Source organism: Balaenoptera musculus, chromosome X, assembly GCF_009873245.2.
Source record: "Balaenoptera musculus isolate JJ_BM4_2016_0621 chromosome X, mBalMus1.pri.v3, whole genome shotgun sequence".
Classification (NCBI taxonomy): Eukaryota; Metazoa; Chordata; class Mammalia; order Artiodactyla; family Balaenopteridae; genus Balaenoptera; species Balaenoptera musculus.
In genome coordinates this window covers 12,257,300-12,278,093 of record NC_045806.1, presented here as the reverse complement: position 1 = coordinate 12,278,093, position 20,794 = coordinate 12,257,300, and the positions used below count along the sequence as shown (strand labels likewise).

The 20,794-nt window shown below is 42.2% G+C and overlaps 2 protein-coding genes across 6 annotated transcripts in view; one reads left to right on the top strand and one right to left on the bottom strand.

The window, feature by feature from the left end:
* The window catches only part of ACE2 (angiotensin I converting enzyme 2), a 62,707-nt gene extending 55,872 nt beyond the window's left edge, over positions 1-6,835 (top strand). For both annotated transcript variants that reach the window (XM_036840457.1, XM_036840458.1), the window contains exons 16-19: positions 30-130; positions 1,543-1,659; positions 3,557-3,751; positions 5,856-6,835. In XM_036840457.1, the coding sequence (XP_036696352.1) occupies positions 30-130; positions 1,543-1,659; positions 3,557-3,751; positions 5,856-5,964 (522 nt within the window). In that variant the 3' untranslated portion in view covers positions 5,965-6,835. The remainder of the gene's footprint in view (positions 1-29; positions 131-1,542; positions 1,660-3,556; positions 3,752-5,855) is intronic.
* Positions 6,836-9,104: 2,269 nt separating this feature from the next.
* BMX (BMX non-receptor tyrosine kinase) overlaps positions 9,105-20,794 on the bottom strand; it is a 47,287-nt gene continuing 35,597 nt past the window's right edge. For all 4 annotated transcript variants that reach the window (XM_036839048.1, XM_036839050.1, XM_036839051.1 and 1 more), the window contains 5 exons: positions 20,428-20,644; positions 19,480-19,544; positions 16,643-16,761; positions 13,860-14,017; positions 9,105-10,201 (listed from right to left, as the gene is read on the bottom strand). In XM_036839048.1, the coding sequence (XP_036694943.1) occupies positions 10,127-10,201; positions 13,860-14,017; positions 16,643-16,761; positions 19,480-19,544; positions 20,428-20,644 (634 nt within the window). In that variant the 3' untranslated portion in view covers positions 9,105-10,126. The remainder of the gene's footprint in view (positions 10,202-13,859; positions 14,018-16,642; positions 16,762-19,479; positions 19,545-20,427; positions 20,645-20,794) is intronic.

Genomic DNA, 20,794 nt, shown 5'->3' with positions numbered 1-20,794 from the left:
TGAGCAGTGTTTTTGTTTTGAATTTGCAGTATGAATGGAATGACAATGAAATGTACTTGTTCCGGTCGTCTGTTGCATACGCCATGAGAGAGTATTTCTCAAAAGTCAGAAACGAGACCATTCCTTTTGGGTGAGTTGATTTGCTGTGCTCTCAATCAGTATTTCCCTTACTCTTGGGTCTAAGAGAATATTATGCTTCCACTTTTATTCAAGTGAAATTAAGAAAAACCTCCTAATAACTTTTAAATCTCTTTGATCTCCTGGAATTTGGGCCAGTCTATTTAGGGATGATTGTGACTTATTTGACTTGTAGGTGACAAGAGCATTGTTATTATTAAATGGCCCTCTCCTCGCCTCTCTCCTCCCTTTCCACCCCCTTCCCTCCTCTCTCCTCTTTTCCTCTCCCCTTCTTTTCCCCAAATGCTCTCATCCACCCTCAGCACTGAAAAAAAAAAAAGGCAGAAATCTCTGCTTTCATTCATGAGCTTATATTCTAATGTATCTGTTTTGTGTGTGTGTGTGTGTGTTATAGACAATCGACAAAATATGTAAATATGTAAGTAGTAGAATTCGATGGTGATAAGTGCTAGGGAGAAAAATTCAACAGGAAAGGAGCAAGGGAGTGCTGGGGTGTGTGTGTGTGTGTGTGTGTAGGGTTCAATTTTAACTAAAATGGTCAGAGAAAGCCTTGTTAATATTTGAGCAAATAGCTGAAACAGGAAAGAGAGTCAGAGGTGCAGACTATGTGGGGAAATGTTTCAGCTGGGAAAATAGCAAGTGGAAAGATCCTGAGGAACAAATATCCTTCACCTGTTGAAGGAACAGCAAGGAGGCTAGTGTGGCTGGAGCACAGTGAGCTAATAGAAGACCAGTGGGAGATGTGGTCATGGTGGGACTGGGCCAGGGGGGTGGGGAGGCGAGAAGAAAGTTCATGTGCGCCTCCCAAGCCGTTCTAAGGCCATTGGCTTTCCTTCTGGGTGAGAAAGGATCTGAGCCCTGTGATCTGCCTTGGGTTTTATTAGGGTCAGTCTGGCAGCTGTGAGAGCAGAGTCTTGTCACATCGTACTGTAAACCCCGCTCCTCACCCTCACCGTGGGGGTAACATGACGGTTTTTGCTGGGAGGGGCAAGGTTCGAAGATAGCAACGCACCACCTCTGTCCATGGAACAGAGCCATTCCTGGCAGCCATGTTGTTTAGCACGAGTCTGGGTCACCACCGATTCCTTGCTGATTCTGCTACTGCTTTCAGTTTGAAATTTTTCTATGATTGGAAAAAAAAACCAAACTGTTGTTCTTATATGGTGGCAGAACTAACAGCGCCAAGACTTGCCGTCACACCTTATGTAGTTGAGTTCGTGTGCTTTGGGCAGTGTTAAGCTTGTTGGGACAATTACATCCTTCCATGACGGGCCCTGCCCCATGTCTCCCTACTTTACCCTGTGATCCTCCTCCCATCTCCTTTGCACCAGCAGGAGAAGGTTTCATTCTCTGTACAGTGTCCTCTGTGCCACCAGGGAAGATGCTTCTTTTGTTTCTCCACAGGGAGAAGGACGTGTGGGTGAGTGACTTGAAACCAAGAATCTCCTTCAACTTCTTTGTCACTACACCTAAAAATGTGTCTGACATCATTTCTAGAACTGAAGTTGAAGAGGCCATCAGGTGATATTTTACTTTCTAATGCATGATAGCAGGGCAAGGGGGTCCCCCAATGCAGCAACAGCAGTAACGAATATTTGGTGTGCTTTTACAGTGCCAGGCACTCTTCTGAGTCATTTACATGTTTTTCCTCATCTTAAAAACTTGGGTTTTAATTCCAGAATCTCATAGCAAGGGGATTGTCTTAATTGGGTTTATCCAGATGCAGGTCCTTAGACAAGGATTTGAGTGTAAGTAGTTTATTTGGGAGGTGACCTCAAGAAGCACGGATGGAGGAATGTGGACAGGAGACAGAATGGAAGGAAGGTAGTAAAGGACACGTTATGAGCAAGTTACCGCTGTGGGCAGCTAGAGCTCCATTCTGCTGGGAATTCTGGGAGACGGCGTAGAATATGCACCTCAATTGTCCCATCAGAGCTGGGGTATTTATTCACCACCTCCCATCAGTCACTGGTTGAGAACTGCTTACAGGGGAGACTAATTTCCCAGCATTGCTGGCCTGCAGACAGGGTTGAATCTTGTGGCCTGAGAATGCTCTCGGGAAAAGGCAGCAGGTACTGGCTGAAGGAAGTCTGGCCAGCACACCCGGAAAATGGTAAGAGCAGAGGGCACGTGGGCAGGTGTCGCCATCATTTGCTGTAGGGACTTTGATGTAGGATCCATTTAACTAACCGAAGTCTGAAACAAGGTGGGCAAGGACAGGATTCCTTAGACACTGGTTAGCCTCCATACCAAAAGAGGGACTTGCTATTGGTGGTGAGTGTTCAGAAGGAACAGTTTTCCCAATTTGCCTCAGCTGTTTCCCAAAACAGCAATAGTGAAGAATGGATAGATGTAGGTGTTTCCCCTTGTCATTAAAAAAAAAAAAAAAAAAAAAAAAAAAAAAAAAGGCTAAGCTACTCACTACTACAGGAAGTGCTCACTAGGTGGCACTCTTGAGCTGCTGTTCATCTTCGGAAGCAGAAACAAGACTTGCTGGGCAGAGTGGGCCTAGAAAATCTGGTTTAGTGGGGTTTACAACCGGAGCACGCCCAGAGACTCACTGGCTGCCTCCACATGACTTGTCCTGGGGAAAAGCGCCCGCTGAGATCATCATGAAGGAGCCCCGCCCTCCTGCAAGCTACAGGGGCCCTCAAACTTCCTGTTTCCAGAATGCCCAGACTCTTTCAGGCAGAGGTTGCCAGGGGTGACATGGCTAATGCTGCTTTGACCTCTCTCTCTCTCTCTCTCTCTCTCTCTGGGTGGACTTTGACCGCCTCCTGACCTGCCCTATACCCAAGGGCAGGAGGATGTGATGCCAGACACTTTGGTTTTCAATCTAGAATATTGAACATTTCACTGTTTTTTGTTTTAAAAATAATCCTCACCTTTTTTTTTGGCAAAGGCTCCTTCCCTGTATTCCTCCCCAGTGCTGCCTTTTAGTGATAATTTTGGATGTCAACACCTTTCATTTGGAAAATACAACTGTGGAGACTTGTGTAGAGGGACTGATTCATTTGTAGAAGAGGTGGATGCAGTTGTCCTTTTCCATTATTTGATATAACATCATTGTAGGCATACCCTGACAGAAGGGAAATTCTTACCAAACATGCTAACTTTGCCTTTACAACCCAGGAGTCACAGATGAACAAATGCCAACCATTTGCACGTTTCCACACTTGCAGCCTAATTTTCCAATGGAGCTGTTTCCAAACCTAATCTAGGTTACAAGATATGAAAGATGTATAATTGTCAAAACTCAAATCTTTCACTGAACCTGGTTATTTACTTTGATTTCATTGCTTTTTTAGGTATACATTTTTAGGATAAGCCTTACCAAATCCGTTTGGGAACAATGATGTAAGGAGTAAATAATTGCACACAGTTTTCTTTTGCCTAAGTGCTTTGCTTTTGGGAATAGGATGTCCCGGGGCCGTATCAATGATGCTTTCCGCCTGGATGACAACAGCCTGGAGTTTCTGGGGATTCAGCCGACGCTGGGACCCCCTTATGAGCCACCTGTCACCATATGGCTGATTATCTTTGGGGCCGTGATGGGAGTGGTAGTGATTGGCATTGCCGTGCTCATCTTCACTGGGATCAGAGATCGAAGAGAGTAAGTGACCTTTCTTAAACTTATCTAGCCTAAAACAGAAAGGTTTAGGGAAAACTAACTGGAAATTTTGCAGTAAGTGGTAGGTTGTACAAGCCAATTACTTATTTGGACAATTTCGCAGCTAAATATTCTTATGCTTCCCCTAGAAATTTACCAGATTTCATCAGCACTTTGCCTCCCTAGCAAAGCCCCACCGTACAGGACATGTCCAGGCTGGAGTTGGCTGGTGTGCTCTGGTAAACTCCAGCCTGGCCCACAGCATCATTGCCCCACTGCTAAGAGGCACTCCAAGCCCAGCAGGAGTGAGTGGGCTCAGGGCATTATCCTAACTGATAAGTCCTCCTCGGTCCAGAACTGACCTTAGAGGCTGGATTAGTGATGGATTTGAACTGTGAAATCATTCAAGAATGAGCTCTGAGATTTGCTTCAAACTGCTACACTCGAATCCTCTTCATCCCTCCTCTGATAGCACAGACGCCCTACTATCCCCTCAGTTCATGGGTCAGGCACCCTCTAATTTGTTCTTGAGTTGAAGATCCAAGTTCATGGAGGATTTAAATCACCGGAGACCTGATGTATAGTCTTGCCCTGCCACTAGATTTGTTTTCTGACCTTGAGACATCATTTACGTTTGTTGGGCTTATATCATTGAAGTTAATCATATTTTATAGCACCTAACAAAACTCTCTGCACACTTTCGGTTGTTTAAACATGTTCTTTAATTTTTACACGCACTAGTCTATTTTGCTCAATTTTCTTCACTATATTATTTGTTCTCCCAAGTAACTTCATTTTTAAAAATAGGCATTTACTAGAATACATTCATATAGTTAAAATTTTTTAAGTACAAAAGGATACACAGAGTCTTCTGTCACTCTTTGCTTCCAAGTTCCCTTCCCAAAGCCAACAAAAACGATCGGTTTTTAAAAAATTTTTATTTTATATTATAGTTGATTTACAATGTTGTGTTAGTTTTAGGTGTACAGCAAAGTGATTTAGTTATACATATATCTCTTCTTTTTCAGATTCTTTTCCCATATAGGTTATTACAGAGTATAGAGTTCCCTGTGTTATACAGTAGGTCCTTGTTGATTATCTGTTTTATATACAGTAGTGTATATATATTAATCACAATCTCCCAATTTATCCCTCCCTGCCCTTTCCTCTTTGGTAATCATAAGTTTGTTTTCTAAGTCTGTGAGTCTTTCTGAAAAACGATCAGTTTTTTGGAGACCCAATGAATCAGAATCTGTGTTTTAGTAAGACCTGCAGACTTGGACACACATTACAGTTTAAGAAGCGCTCCTCTACATACTAAAAACTTGCACATGAGACGCTCTTCCAAAGTTAATTCATTAAAGAAATTATTTGGAAGCCCCTCCTTCATGCTACACACTATGTTAATAGAAGGTACATAGAAAAATAAGACTGTCAACCCTGCTCATGTATTTCTTACATTAGTGTTCTCAGTGATTGTATGATGTAAATATGTAATTATCTTCATGTATATATAAAACTGAGATTCAGAGAGGCCAAGAAACTTTCTCAAGTTTGCACGGCTAGTCAGTAACACATGAGGATATATGCTTGGTTTCTAAAGCTGGTTATTGTACTACAAAGCAGGCCTACCCTGATCTTTATACTTTGGAAGTTGATACTTTAGTGGGGAAGCTTTTTAAAATGAAGTGATTGGCTGAATGACCACTGAGTTCCTAAAAATAATAATAATGGTCAATATTTATTGAGGATTACATGCCGAGTACCGTGAGTACTCTGCCAGCATTATTTCGTTGGCTTCACATGATTGCCATCATTTGCCGAATAGGCAGACTGAGACACAGAGCCCCCTGCTCTCTGACTCCAGAGCTTATACCCTAACCAATCCCCTGTGCTCTGCCAGCCATCGTGCCGACCAATCATGGGCCTAAAGAAGTGAATCCGATGCACTCTGGCTGCCTATAGTCCATTGAGAGGGGACTGGTATGCAAATGAGTACAGGTGATTAGATGCTGAGACGAAAAAGATGCCTGGGCCCAGTGGAGTCCAAGCGAGGCCGTGTCATTCTAAGATCACAATATTAAGGTGATTTCACTTTATTTAACAGGAAAAGTCAAGCAAGCAGTGAAGAAAATCCTTATATCTCCATGGACTTGAGTAAAGGAGAAAATAATTCAGGATTCCAAAATAGTGGTGATGTTCACACTTCGTTTTAGAAAAATCTCTTTTATTTCCTCTTGAGGTGATCTTATTGTATGTAAATGTTAATTTCACAGTACAGAACATAGGAGATTAAAAGGATGTCATTAAATGTCAAAGCTATGGCTCTGTTCAGGAAAAGCTGTCCAAAGAAGACATGCCTGAGGAGAGGGCATCTTCACTTGCATCGCCTTTAGTATCTGTTTCTGCCTCAGGATTTGACTTTTCTGTTTCCTGAAAGAGGTGTTTCTCTTTGAGAATAGAGAAAGTTTGTCTTTGGCCTCACACGCTGCTCGGGGGTAATAGAAATGGAAATGTCCGCTGTGTTGCTGGAATTGAAAAAAAAGGAGACATGGCAGGAGCAGGTGTTGGGCTCTGGTGTGGAACCTGGGTGGATCGCTCTTAAAGACGGTGCCTGTGAACAGATGGAGCTGCAGGGATGGAGAACAGCACGCACTGTTCACTTGGATTTAATTCAAGTGTAAAGGATGTCATGCTCTCTTCACATTAACTTGATCTAAGTACTCTAGTGATTTCCCCCAGTGATGATTGGACTGGAACATGCCTTCTTCAGGGTGACAGGGCTACAGAAGAGAGAAGAATCCAGAGAGCCATTGGAGGACACTGCCTTCTCACTTCCAAGCTGCTTGATCACCATCTTCCTGACAACATCAAACTAGCCCCAGGGGCCTCCGTGAACCCCCCTCCAGAGCACCCGTGATAGAAACTCACTTCCGTTGCTCTCTAACTGTGGAGTGCATGGAGATCCCAACTGAATGTCACCCTCTGAAGTGGGCTCCCAATCTCTTAAATCTTTTGTATTTGCCCACAATGTCTGAGTAGTGCTGAGCACGAAGCAGACACTCAGTAAATACTCGATTTACACACTCGTGTGGTCTTATATGTACTTCCGTGCTCGGGTTTCTGTGGCTTCAGTCTGCTTTTCACTTCCAGGGACAAAGTTGCCATCTGACTGTCCAGGACTCTTGACCTCCCATATGTCTTGGAATGTATCCCAATGCCTTCAGTTGCTTTATATTTATTGTATAAATCAATTATAAAATCAGTCGAAAAAGCGTTGTGTTAAGAGCGTCTACACCATCAGGTTAGGAACCAAACCTGGTAATGCTTTTATATATCTCAGAGCCCCCAGCCCAGTTCTGAGCACAGCATCCAATACAGACCTGAAAACTGATTTAAAATGGATTAAATAGGTGAAAATATCCAAACTCTACCTATCAATTCACTTTACGTGGTGACCAGCATACTGTTAGAGTAACTTTGTCAAGTAAGGAGAACTAGCAGCTCCTGCTCAAAAGACCCAAATTTCCGGATGGCTTTTAGGGAAGGGCTTTTAAAGGCAACGTTAGGGGTGAGGGGGACCCCCAATGTAGGGGGTCTGATCAGCTTGTGGACATTCTTCTGATTGATTGGTGGTGAGGTAATTGGGTGGTATTTCTGGAGTCAGCATCATCAACCTTCTGGTTCTAACCAGTGTGGGGTCTGTGTGCTGGTGGGCAGCATGCAGTTAAGTTCTTCCACCTGGTGGCGGTTTCAGTATCTGCTAAACAGCTCAAGGATACGGCTCAGGATATTATCTGTAGCCCTTGAGGAGGAGCTAAAGGTCCTTGACTTTGCTTTATGGCTAAACTATTACTGTCTTGATTGACTGTTTTTCTTTGTTCCTGCATTTTCTCATTTCTCTTATTAAATTTGCTCTTTGGAACTTGGGGAAGGCCTAGAGAGCTAAAGATTTTCTACAAACAAGAGGCAGGGGAAGGTCCCATAGAGTCCTGCTGAGCTTCATTTTTAGAAGATCAAATATGTAAAAATAAGGAGAAGAAAGGAAAACACCCTTCAAGCGGGGTGGGGGGGGACCAGGAAGACCTACTTTGGGTGTGGGAAATCTTTCTCGGGGGGCTTTAACAGTCTGTGGTGCAAATCTCTGGTGGACGGAATCAGAGCAGCACATTTCATTATATATTGAGATTTCCGCGTACCACGGTAAAAAAAAATAGAAGACTATTATCATAAGTCGATTCTGCTGAAAATAAAGGAATCATTATTTAAATGTCAAGAGACAAATAACCAAGAGGGATCATTCACAATAGCTGGGGGGTGAGGGGTGAGTGGGATGAGGAAGGGTGTGAATGTCTCTTAAGGGAGATTGTTAACTTATATCTGGAAAATAGTAGCAGGGTTTCATGAGTGTCTTTTCACTGTAATAATGCCCTTCACATAACCTTTTTCTTTCCCTTCTTGACATCACAGACATGATGAAAACCTATGGGTTCAGTAGCAGACCGTGAAGGTGGGCATTCCCAGGAAGCTTGAAAGCTAAGGCACCTTTTAGTAATAGCCATAAGAAGGTAAAATAGGACTCCTGTACCTTTGTGTCAAGATAGAAGACCGAAAGAGAAAGTTCAGTTATGAAACTAGCCAGAAGCCCCAGGGCCCCAAACTCAAGGATTTTAAATGATTACAGTAGCGCCCACCCTCCCCCACCCACTTTTGACGGTTTCAGTTACCCGCGGTCAACTACTATCTGAAAATATTAAATGGAAATTTTCAGAAATAAAGAATTCGTAAGTTTTAAAGTGCGTGCCGTTCTCAGTAGCGTGATGAAATCTCGCGATTTCAGCTCTGCTCCCCCGGGACCTGAATCATCCCTTTGGCCAGCATGTCCCACCTGTTAGTCAATTAGTGGTCGCGGTTATAAGACCTGCTGTCGCAGTGCCGCACTGCTGTGTTCAAGTGACGCTGATTTTACTTAATCCTGGCTCCAAAGCGCCAGAGGAGTGATACTGGTGATTCGGAAATGCCAGAGAGAAGACCTAAAGTGCTTCCTTTAAGTAAAAAGGTGAAAGGTCTCAACTTAATAAGGAAAGAAAAAAAATCAGATGCTGAGCAGGCTGAAACCTACGGTAAGACCAAATCTTTTATCGGTGACATTGTGAAGAAAGAAAAAGAAATTCATAACTAGTTTTGCTGTCAAACTGCAAAAGTTATGGCCGCAGTGTGTAAGTGGTTACTTAAAATGGAAAAGGCATTCAATTGGTACAGTAAGATACTCTGACAGACAGACCACATTCACATAATTTTTATTACAGTATTCTGTTATAATTGTTCTATTTTATTATTAGTTATTGCTGTTGATCTCTTACTGTGCTTAATTTATAAATTAAACTTGATCATAGGTATGTATGTATAGGAAAAACATAGTATATATGGGGTTTGGTATTATCCTCGGTTCCAGACATCCACTGGGGGTCTTGGAATGTATCCCCTGCAGATAAGGGGGGAGTACTGTAGAAAGCAACAATCTAATACAAGATCGTGGTTATACTTGAGTTGAAATTGAAAATAGTTAACTGTAAGGAAAAAGGCATCAAGTTATACCTTAGCATCTTTAAAAATTGTCTCTATGTGATACATAGTGTATTATTGAATTATGTTATTTAACTTTAGTTTTATATTTGTGTACATAATGGCATGAATTCATTTTCCTGATTTGGATATCAAATGAGAATTGTATCATTTGGATTGAATTATGGACCACCTAACGGTGCCCACTACATAATGAGGTCCCCTAGCGCAGTTCGGACTGACTGCACAGAAACATCTGGGAGCTTGTTAAAAATACAAATTCTTAGGCTGCACTCAGACCTGCTGTACCAGAATCTCTGGGGTAGCTCCTAAGGAACCTGTGTTTTAATAAACTCTCCATTTGATTCTCATACATGCTAAAGATTGAGAACATTGAAACATGAAGGCAAGTGTCACAATTTCCATACTTGCTAATAGCATATTTAATTATCATGATAGTGGTGATATTAAGAAAAGAACAAATATCCAACAATTTTTCAATTCTGTTCAATCTTTACACATGGTACACACCCTCTCTATTTTGCAATCAATCAGAAGATGTGCTTCTGCTATAGGCTGGGAAGTATAATATTAAGAGCAGCATAAACAAAATTACTAATTTGACCTAAATTTCAAGGAAATCTTTTGTTTTCTACCTTGTTCATTTCTAGATAATAGAACAAACAGCACACAAAATACCATTAAGAAGAACTAGCTAAATTACAATGTCTGTGCTTTGCTACATCCCTTAAAAAGAATGAAAATGTTGGCCAACATTTACACTCACTCTCATCAGAACTTCTCATTTCTTCTTCAAGGTTTGTCTTTTTCCCGAAGTGGTTCAATGGAAGATAGGAGTTGCTGAAATGTTGGACGCTTTTCTGGAAGCTAAATAAAAGAAAAACCCAATGGTTTAGTTTATGAGGGTTATGATTAAAAATAAACTATGTAAAATATTTATACCTCAGTCCTAAAACTAGCAACTTTTACAATGTGGAAACACTATAGACATTTCTTCTAAAGAGAAAACAGAGCCCTAAGAATTGGGGAAGAAAAAGTACCTTTATTTGCATAAGATACGACTGCAGACCTTGGAAAACCAAGAGAATTAATGATAGAACCAACCCAAATAATAAAGGAATTCACCAGGAGAGCAGTATATAAAATTAACTGACAAAACCAATAGCCTTCCTATACATGTACAATAACCAATTAGAAGATGTAATGGAAGAGAAAACCCCATTTACAATAGCAACGACACCTCAATAAAATACGAACAGAAATGTACCCCCCGCAAATGAGGAAAACTTTAAAACGCTGCTGAAAAATACAAACGTAGGCTTGAACACATAGAAAAAAACATTGCTTGTCCTTGAATAGGACACACCAATACCATAAAGATGGTGAATTTCCCAAGTTAAAATACAAACCAAATACAATCTCCTCCAAAATATGAACAAGCTGGTTTCAAGCTGAACAAATTGATTCTCTAGTTTGTGGATTTTTAAATATGCAAAATAGCTAAGAAAACTATAAAGAAAGATGAGCAATGAGGGGGTGCTAGCCTACCTAGTAGTAAAACATGTTAAATACAGCAGAAACTAATACAACATTGTAAATCACTATACTCCAATAAAAATTAATTTTAAAAAATTAGACATTAAAAAAAGTGTCATAAAGTCTCTGTAATTAAAACAATGCAGTGCTAACACATGAATAGAGACCAGAGAGCAGAAGAGAAAGTCCCAAATTGAACCCAAATACATATGGAAATTTACTATCCTGTTACTGGGTATTTTGACACCATTTGATAGAATCTTATTGCTGGGGACAACATAGTCTTTTAATAAATGGTGCCTCAACAACTGAGTAGTCATTCAGAAAACGAAATCTTTGGATCCATACTTTTTATTCCATATACCAAAACAAACAGACTAGATCAGACACTTAAATGTAAAAGAATGAAACCATAAAAGTACTAGAGGAAAATCTGAGTGAACGCCTTTGCAATCTGGGTGTGGGAAAGCCTATCTAACTATAACTCAGTTTCCAGAAGCAAAAAAAGCAAATAATGATGTAGTCAACTGTATTTTTTTAAAAGAAAGTTTTGCATGGCAAAAAACATCATAAACTAAATCAAAGATAAGTGACAAACTGGGAGAAAATAATTACAATTTATGTCAGAGATAGAGTATTAATCTCCTGAATTTATAAAGGGATCTTTAAAATTGAGGTGGGGGGAACAAAAACCTTATAGAAAAAGGGAAAAGACATGACATATAATTCTCAGAAAGATATACAAATGCTCTTCAAAATATGCCTCACTCATAATGAAAGATGTACCTAGGAAAGCTGCACTAAAATGCCATTTCTCATCTATCAGATTGGCAGGAATTCAGAAGCTTGACAATGGTCTGTGTTGCTAGAGGGCCATTGCCTGTGGAGAGGAATTTGTATGCTCTTTTTTTTTTTTTTTTTGTAAGAAAGAAAGGGAAACAAAACCACACACCTGTACAGACATGTTCATTTTTGTACAAAGAAATACGGGAAAGCTAAACTGGAATCTAATGAAAATTGTGAATTTTCTCCCCAAAATTGTGAAATAAAATATCAAAAAGAAGGGAGACTAAAATGTACAAAACACTCACTATAAGCAGAACCTTCAGCTGGGGACTGCCCCCGTGCAAACCCCCCTCAGTGGATTCTGCCCCAATTCTCACACTTTTACAGACCAGCAGTAGGAAGAAGGCAGTTCCTTCCTGTTCAGGGCCCCCTGCCCATCTGACGGTGCAGGCACATTCCCAGGAGCTGGAGTGGGGAGGGCCAGGGAGGGTCCCAGCTTCAACTCAGACACCCTTGTCTGCTCCTCTTCTCCATCGGGCAGGTGACAGCAGTGAGTCTGCCTGGTGTGGGCAGTGCCAGGTCTCTAACCCTCCTCTGACCCAGTCTGACCCTCTAGCGCCGCCTAAGGCCCTCAGCCCCTTTACATTTGGGGTAAAAAAGAGTGGGGGAGCCTTAGATAGTATTTCAAGTGACACTGGGTGGGAAGTCACCAAGTGCCCATATTCCAAGAAGAATTTAAGCTAAAAGATAAAACGTTACGTGATGCAGTCAGTAACTCTTCCAAAGTGGAATTCTAGGCTCCAACACAAGAGATGAGGAACTCTTTAAATCCTGTGCAGTCATTTATTCCTAGCACCAGCATAGTGCCTGGTGCACAGCTGCTCTATTAATATGTAACAACAACGACAACCACTTAGAGCACTTACTGTATACCGGGCACTGTTCTAAGGACTTTATAATATTAACTCATTCAATCCACACAATAATCCCGTCAGTTAAGTACTATTTTATAGTGACGCACAGAGATGTTAGGAGGCTTATGCAAGGTCCCACAGCTAGCATTCAACCCAGAGCTGGCATTCTGGCTCCAGAGTCCACATACTTAACCACAACACTGATCTGTCTTTTACGAGTGAATGAATGAATGCGTGAACGCATGACGGCAGCATTAGGCCCGTTTGTCAATGAGGCTACACCGTATAATGGCTATGGGCTGCAGGCTCTTAGATGAATGTTCTTAGAAGTCTCCTATTATCACATCACTCGCAAATGTCTTCAGGGGCTCCATGTTGCCTATAGAAAGCCAAACTGACACTCCTCTCCTTGTCATTCAGGCTACAGACTCTGGACCAGACATACTCTTCCAAACTCATTTCCAGCCCTTCCAACCACAGCTCCAGCCAAGCACGCAGTGCTCATTCCTGCGTCCCCACCTGTGCTTGTGCTGGTCGCTCTCACCTGGACACCCTTGAACTGTGTCTCCACCCACATAGTTGGGGAAGCTCTGTAGAGCTTTCCAGACCTGGCTCAGATAACGATGCGTTCCGGAAGCTGGGCTCCCTCTCCTCCGGGCTCTTCCTGTACTTACTTGTCAATGTTTCTAATTTGCACATATAATTATAAGCTACTTGCTGTTTTCAGTCCCACAAAAAAAGATACTCTTATTCTCTCCCTGCATGGAAGGCTTTTATTCAGCACTTGGGAGACAGGGGAAGGGAGAACAGACTGGTGTCCATTCTGTGCTCTCTACACGTGTTACTTGTTCTCTGTTACACGTTTTCTCCTTGAGGAGAGACCCTCTAGTGTTGTGGTTGAGAACAGGGCCTCTGACACTAGCCAGCCTGCCTCTTACTAGCTGTGTGAGCTTGGGCGAGTCACTTAACCTCTCTGGGTCTCTGTTTCCGCTTCTGTTCGTTTAGCCATGATAAGAGTAACCTACTCATAGTGTGTTTCCTGTTGAATAAATGAGTTAATATTCGTAAAGTCCTTAGAACACTGCTGATATAAGTTGTTGGCGCCTACAGTGCTGGTTTCTGATCACCAACACCTGAGGGCAGGGGCCCAGGGCCATTTCCACCTGCTCTGTAGCAGGTGCCCCCCCTCCCCCACCCCGCCCGCCCCAAAAACGCTTCTTCCGGTGGTGACGTAGCCGGTGGCCCGGATGCGCCGGCGCCCTGCCCGCTCCCCGCAGCGGAGCACTCGCCTCGTGCCAGCAGCGGTACATGACCTGGTAGACGGTGTCCGACGCCAGCTGGGGCCGGTAGAGCCGGTGGCCCTGGGAGACCCTCACGACCACCTGCGAGTTGTCGTACAAGTCATAGGGCTGCTTCCCCAGGCTGAACACTTCCCACATCAGGATCCCTGCACCATGGGGAGGGCGGCGGCGGACAAAGGAGAGAGAGCCAGCGTCAAAAGGTACAGTTTGCCGAACGAGCTTCACACGCCAGGTCAGGAAGGCTCTGGGTCGGAGCCGGGATCCCTGGGGGATGAGTCCAAGCATGAAGGACGGGGTAGGGACGGCGGGCCTGGACCCTAGCTTCCGGAGCCCAGGCTCTCCTCTCCCTGTTCCCTGAGACCCGGACGCCCATTCTCGCCGGGAAACGGGGAACCGGCCGGGGCCGCTGCAGGGGGAGCTCCCTGGGGTCAAGGCCCTTGGGCTGCTTCAGACAGGCGGCTGAGGCCTGGTCCAGCCCTTAGGAGTGACGGATGGAAGTCCTCGCCCTTTCCCTCTGACTTGGCAACAATTTCATTGCACCATCAGATTACCTTTCGGTGGAAATTTAAGATAAAATCGTGGGCAACGTTCCTCCTTTTCTATTGCCACAGTGTTCTAGAATACTTTGTGGGTCAGGTGTCCTTTCAAGAATCTGATTAAAATCATTGGCTTTTCCTCGGGGAAGTGAATGCACAGCATTTTCGGGCTCCTCTTCTGGAAGTTCACAGGGTATTTTCTGGAAGTATCCAGAGTATGGTGGACTCCAGGTTAAGAAACGGAATTCTGGTCATGGTGGTCAAGAGGGTTGCATTTGGGGCCAGTCAGACGTGCCTTTTGAGGCCCAGGTTTGCCACTTACAGGCTGGGCAACTTTCTTAGCCCTTCTCAGCTCTGCTTGCCTTCTGTAATATGCGGATATCTGCACATCACAGAGTTGTCGTGAGGATTGAATAGGATAAAACACGGGGAGCATTTAGAAGGGCGCTGGAGACATTTTAAATGCTCTCTAAATGGTGGCCATTGTGATGTACTGGCCAAGCCAGAGAATTCCAGCGCTCAGCCAGCTTCAAAAGCTTGGAAAACTAGAAATATGTAAGAAGGGAGAAAATTGTTCTAGAACCATAACTGAAGTACTAACTTCAAAACTTCTGTGACTTTTAGGGCTACAGATTTTTTGTAAAATATTTACAGTAAGGCAATGTTACAAGTTATGGTGGCTGTGTGTTTTTTTTAAACAAATATTCTAAAACAACCATCCAAAAACGTGTTGCCTCTTTCACAATTGTCTCTTTGGAAGGCTAACCGCTTATCTCAAGAATAATATCATTGCTTAAAATATCTGTGGGACTCCTCTTTGAGAATTGCTTTCAGAGGTCCTGGTTTATTTTGAGTATCTTCACTGGGGACAAATTATTTAAGAATGAATTTAGTTCTTGGAAACAGCCAGCAAATCTTTGGAGCCAAATTCTGGCACATAAGGTAAGCAGTCGACCTGGGTAATGCAATTTTTTGGTCAAAACCCAGCTGTGACTATTGAGTAAGGATACCGATTTTTAAAAATATCTCTCATAAGGCATATCAGTTGACACAAAGAGATTGAAACTAATTCTGACAAGTTCATCAGCACAAAATGACATCAAGTATTCGCCAAAATGCTCTCTGGTTTTTCCTTTTTCTGTATACATTGGATTATTATTTTTTTTACAATGAACAATACCAATTTTACAAAAGGAATAATTATTTTTAATAATTGCCCCATAGAAAAATAAACAGCTAACTACATTTTCCTTTCTTCAGGCTGTCATGTAGAAAGTCAGATTGTGCTTATGGGCTAAGACAGGCATGAAATAGTTCTCAGTTGTATTTAATAGATTCCGTAGCCTTATGATAATTTGGAATATTTATCCTGAGCTCATCTGACAGTGATTTTAAACAAGCCTGACATTCCTCCCAATGTAGAAAAATACCAGAAAATCTAAGAATCACAATTTAAGAATTGTCTCTGTTTTCTAATTACGTTTACTAAATTTCAATATAAATCTTTCAATAAAATAGGGGTCAGCATACTCTTTCTATAAAGGGCCACAAAGTAAGTTTTCTAGGCTTTGAGGGTCATGCAGCCTCTGTGGCAACTACTGTCGCAAGCACAAAAGCAACCACAGACAGTACATAAACCATATGTACAAAGGACGTGGCTGTGCTCCGATCAAACTTTCCTTACAGAAACAGGCCACTGGAATTGGTCCTGCGCCATGGTCTGCTGATCCCTGACCTAAATGATGAATTTTAACAAGGACACTAGTTGAAGTTGGGATGGGCCAAAGTGCTGAGTCATGTTTGGTATCTACACCAGGCATGCCCCCCAAATTGGTCAATTCAGAAGGGAATGATTATCACCCCGCTTCTGTGCAGAAAGTCGATGACTTCATTTTAAGCCCGTCAACGTTTTGTACCTCATGCAAACTGGGTTTTAGCTTTCAGTGACTCCTTTTTGAAAACTGAAATCTTCAGTGGGAAAGCTTTTATCCCTTTTGATTTTATGAGAAGGTGCTAGCAGGATGCCAATTATACAATACGTGGCAGACATCCTAACACCAACACAAGAAAGGGTCACCATCATCTTCTTCAATCCCTTGCTTGTCTCTGGCCATACATGTAATTTTTTAAGTGCTCAGAGCTTTTGCTGAAAATGGATGTTGCTGCTCTTGTGGTTTCCTGTTGTGGAAGCCAGCTTATGAAATGGGGCTGGGTCCCACGTGGCCACATTCTTACCGAACGCCCATACGTCTGACTTGCTGCTGTATTTGAAGTAGTGAAACACCTCTGGGGCTGACCACTTGACGGGAAACTTTGTTCCTACCGAACTGACATACTGGTCATCAAGAACATACCTGCAGAGGAAAACATCAACACAGTCCTTCAGCCAAGTATGCAGGACATACAGCCGTCCGGTCTCAGCTGAGGGCCTTGGTTTTCCGGATCTTTTGCTTCCTTTCAGTGTGTGAGCTTAGCTAGAGGCTGCTTATGACTTGTAAGCATTTAAAAAAAATGATCTCTAACTTTGAAAATACCAAAATCCGAATGCAAAATATTTGGTGAATAGAAAGAAACACAAACAAGTAAAAGTAAAATCACTCCGAATCCCACCCCAAAGATAACCTGTCATGCTACCACTCAAGATACATTTTTGCTTGTACTTTCCAATCTTTTTTTCTATATATACTTTGAACAAAATTGATTTTCTGTTGTATTGAGGTTTGCTTTTATTTTTCCTTTAAGGGCACATCAAGAACATTTTCCCCATGGTTACATTCTCTTCTACATCATCATGTTTAATGACTGATTAGTCTTCCTTCTTATGGATTAACGTAATTTGTTTAACCGTGTAAGTTACTTCTAATCTTTTGCTATTGTAAACAGTGATGGACAGCAATAATATCCTATGAAGTTATCAAGACCATAAAAATATATGCTCAAGATATGCAGTACACTTTTGTTTATAATAATGATAAAAATGCAATCAACCTCAATGTCCCCAGGCTGAGGAGTGATTAAATATAATATGGCACATTAATAGAATAGTATGCAGCCATGAAAAAAGAGATCACTGTACACTGACCAAAATAAAAAGATGCCTGTGGTTTATGGTTAGTGCAAAAGCATGTATAGGTAATGTGATTCCATTTTTGTGGGGACAAACAGTAAATGTCCATATTTGTGTATATGATTGGGTACACTTAGGAATCAGGTTTGAAAGGACATCCACCAAATGTGTCAGCCGTAGTTACCCCTAGTGCTGAAAATAAGGGGAATGGGTGGGGGGGCGTAGATTCTACTTTTTGCTTTATACACTATTGCTATATTTCTTACAATAAGCATATATTATTTGTATAATTAATCAAGGAGAAACCCACAAAAAAACACATAAATAATGACTACTAACTCAAGAAAATAGAAAAATGAAAATGATGGAGACTGAAACTTTGGATATAATTTATAGGAAAACTTCACACACAAAAATGTGTTAGAGATGTTTATTGTAATTTAAAATAGCTGAAAAAGCTGGTGTGGCAAATCATTCTGGGAAATATTAATAATAGTAATAATAAATAATGCTTCCATAAGATTACATATAGCACCTTCCATACTTCCCTCCCAAGCCCCCTCAGCTCTTCAGACACCACCAGACACTCAGAAACAACCCTGACACCCCTGACTGGGCTCTGCTCACGACCTAAACCTTCCTTCAAATCATCAGGACCAAGTTCAATCACAGGCATCTGACTAATGTGACCCCAGAGCTTCATGACCAACAGGGCCTGGTGCATGGCCTCCAGGATCCCTTATTTAGAGCAAGACCTGCAGCCCCCTTTTCCTAAGTTACAAAGAACTTGACAGTATATTCCCTGGACGCTGGCATAACAGCCAGTATTTCTGCTTTGAGAACAAAGTGGGATCAGTTCCCTTGGCCTGGGAGCTTCTCCCTGCCCTGAGGAGCTGTGAGCAGCTTTTTCTCTTGAGCTCAGGCGAGCTACACATTTGGAGTGTGGGCGTAGGAGAGCAAGTGTGTGGTCGGAGGAGGATGGCAGGGAGCACACAGCTAAAGGGACACCTGCCAACATTGAGGGGTCCCAGAAGAGGAGCAGCTTCTCGTAATGAAATTTGGAGAAGACTTAAAAAAAAATAGATCTTCCTATGGTGTTTTAGGGCCATGTTGGCTAAACATAGAGCTGGCTTTCGTCACCTCTTCAGATCGCTTTGAAACGGCGTTATCTCTCCTCAGAATGACATGCGTTTATGTTGAGCGGGCACAACTTTGTAGCTGTATTTTGTCTCAATGGCAGGGACATCTACTTGCCCTGTAGACTAAACCATGGGCAGTTTGAGGGCAGGGACTATCCCATACATTTCAGTATCTCTCATAAGGCCTAGGCATTTAGTAGGCACTCAATAAATGTTTGTTGAATGGAAAGGCTACCATGCATGTCTTCATTTCCTATGTAAAACCATGAAAATCGACTCTGAGGCTTACATAGTATAAGGATTCAGAATTCAGGAAATGGAAGACTCTTCTTAAACTGCTGTCATACTCAAACTAATTTCTCAAATCCTGAAGTGTTGCTAGAATGCTCACCAAGAGAATCTGAGTCTGCTGCCTTACCTGATGATACAGGGAGTTTAATAAAATGACAAGAAAAATTTTCTTAGTGTTAATTCTCTGTCCATTTGAACATATAGTATTAAGAGGAAACAACCAGAAGGGGTAAAGGAGCCATAATACACACACACACTCACTCAATCAAGGCTTTTTAAACTTTTCTGGGTTTTTTTCTGGCTGTAACATGTTATATTTGAATATTTAGGATTTTCATGGAATTTATTCTTAAGTTTAGAAAATATTTATCAAGGTGTTGAGAGAAGTAAAAAGGACTTGGGGCAATTTTTGAAGAACAATCGCATCTTATAGGTGGAGAAATGAGGTGGGCAGAGGTAGAGTGGGGGAGGGGATCCCGGTTTCTAAGCCCCTGGTTCAGAGCAGGTTCTATATCCCCATTTTGCTGTGAATGGAAATCCCTCTTGCATCGGTTGCCCCTTTGGAATTGGCTTACCTCGTCATCCCAAAGTCAGAAACCTTCACAGAGAGGTCACTGTCTACCAAGCAGTTCCGAGCAGCCTTTAGAGGGAAAGCAGAATTACCAAGTAGTAAAAGTGACCAAGAATCCCCTGACATCAAAATCAGACATTTTCCTTTTCTTTGGCAGAGTTCTCAGCAAAATCTAAGATTGCCTATCACAACCCCAAATGCTGTATTTCAAAGGAAATATCTAGAGTATAGGAGTTGTCTTTTTTCCTTCGCAATTTTTAATTTTTCAGAATGAAAATGTGCTCCCATAAGTATTTTGCCTCAAGCATCCATCCTTGTCAAACAGCATGAAAGGTATTAGACATTAAACACAGAACATGAGCTCATCAGTGAGAAGGGAAAAATCATGTCTAGGGGTTCCCTCTCCACACTGCTAGGGCACCGTGCGTTAACAGGCGCTTTGAAGGCATAACTGTTGCACTGAGGATCCCAAGTACACTGGCCTAGTGTGCATGGCAGGTTTGCTGTTCAGCACAAGAAAATCTTAAAGATCAATCAGTACCAGTGCAAACCAAGCAGAACACTCTCCACGCCCACCCTGACCCAAAGACACACAGAAATTTCATTTCTTGTATTTTTGGTTATCGTACTAAACAACTCTTTTAGCACTAAACCCTTCCTGGAGTAAAGGTAACCTTGGGTTAAATGGTTCTGGGAAACACTAAAGTGACCAGAGTCTTTCCCTTCCATCTGTTTTCCTTTATACCACAACCTAACTACATAGATCTTGATGGCTACTTTTACTCTATTCTTTCTATACTTCAAGTATTTTATTGTGAAATTGTGATTTTGATTACAAAAATGTCATGCACGTCACAAGTGAGCAAAGTATAAGTGAAGATGCCCTCCTTGCCGTCCCTCCCAATGGCCCCATCGCTGGAGGAGGGAGCTGGGGATTGCTTTCTTTCCTTACCAAGTCCCGGTGTATGAACTGGTGGCTCTCCAAGAAGGCCATGCCTTCACAAACATCATAGCACATTTCTAAGAGCTGGGAGGGCTCAAGTCTTTTCCCATGACTCTTCAGGTAACTCAGCAAGCAGCCATTGGTTATATATTCAGTCACTATGTATATAGGGTATCTCTTTGAACACACTCCGTAGAATTTCACCAGCTTGGGATGGTTGAGTTTCCTGGAAACAACAGATGTTCAGAGTTCAATACTGAATTTCCCTACTCCATTTTCCAGATGTCCTGAAAAAGAATCACTGTCAGATTTTTGTGTGTTTTAATTTCCCCCCTTCTACTGGAACGGAGGAAGAGTCTGATTCTGGGAGCATTAG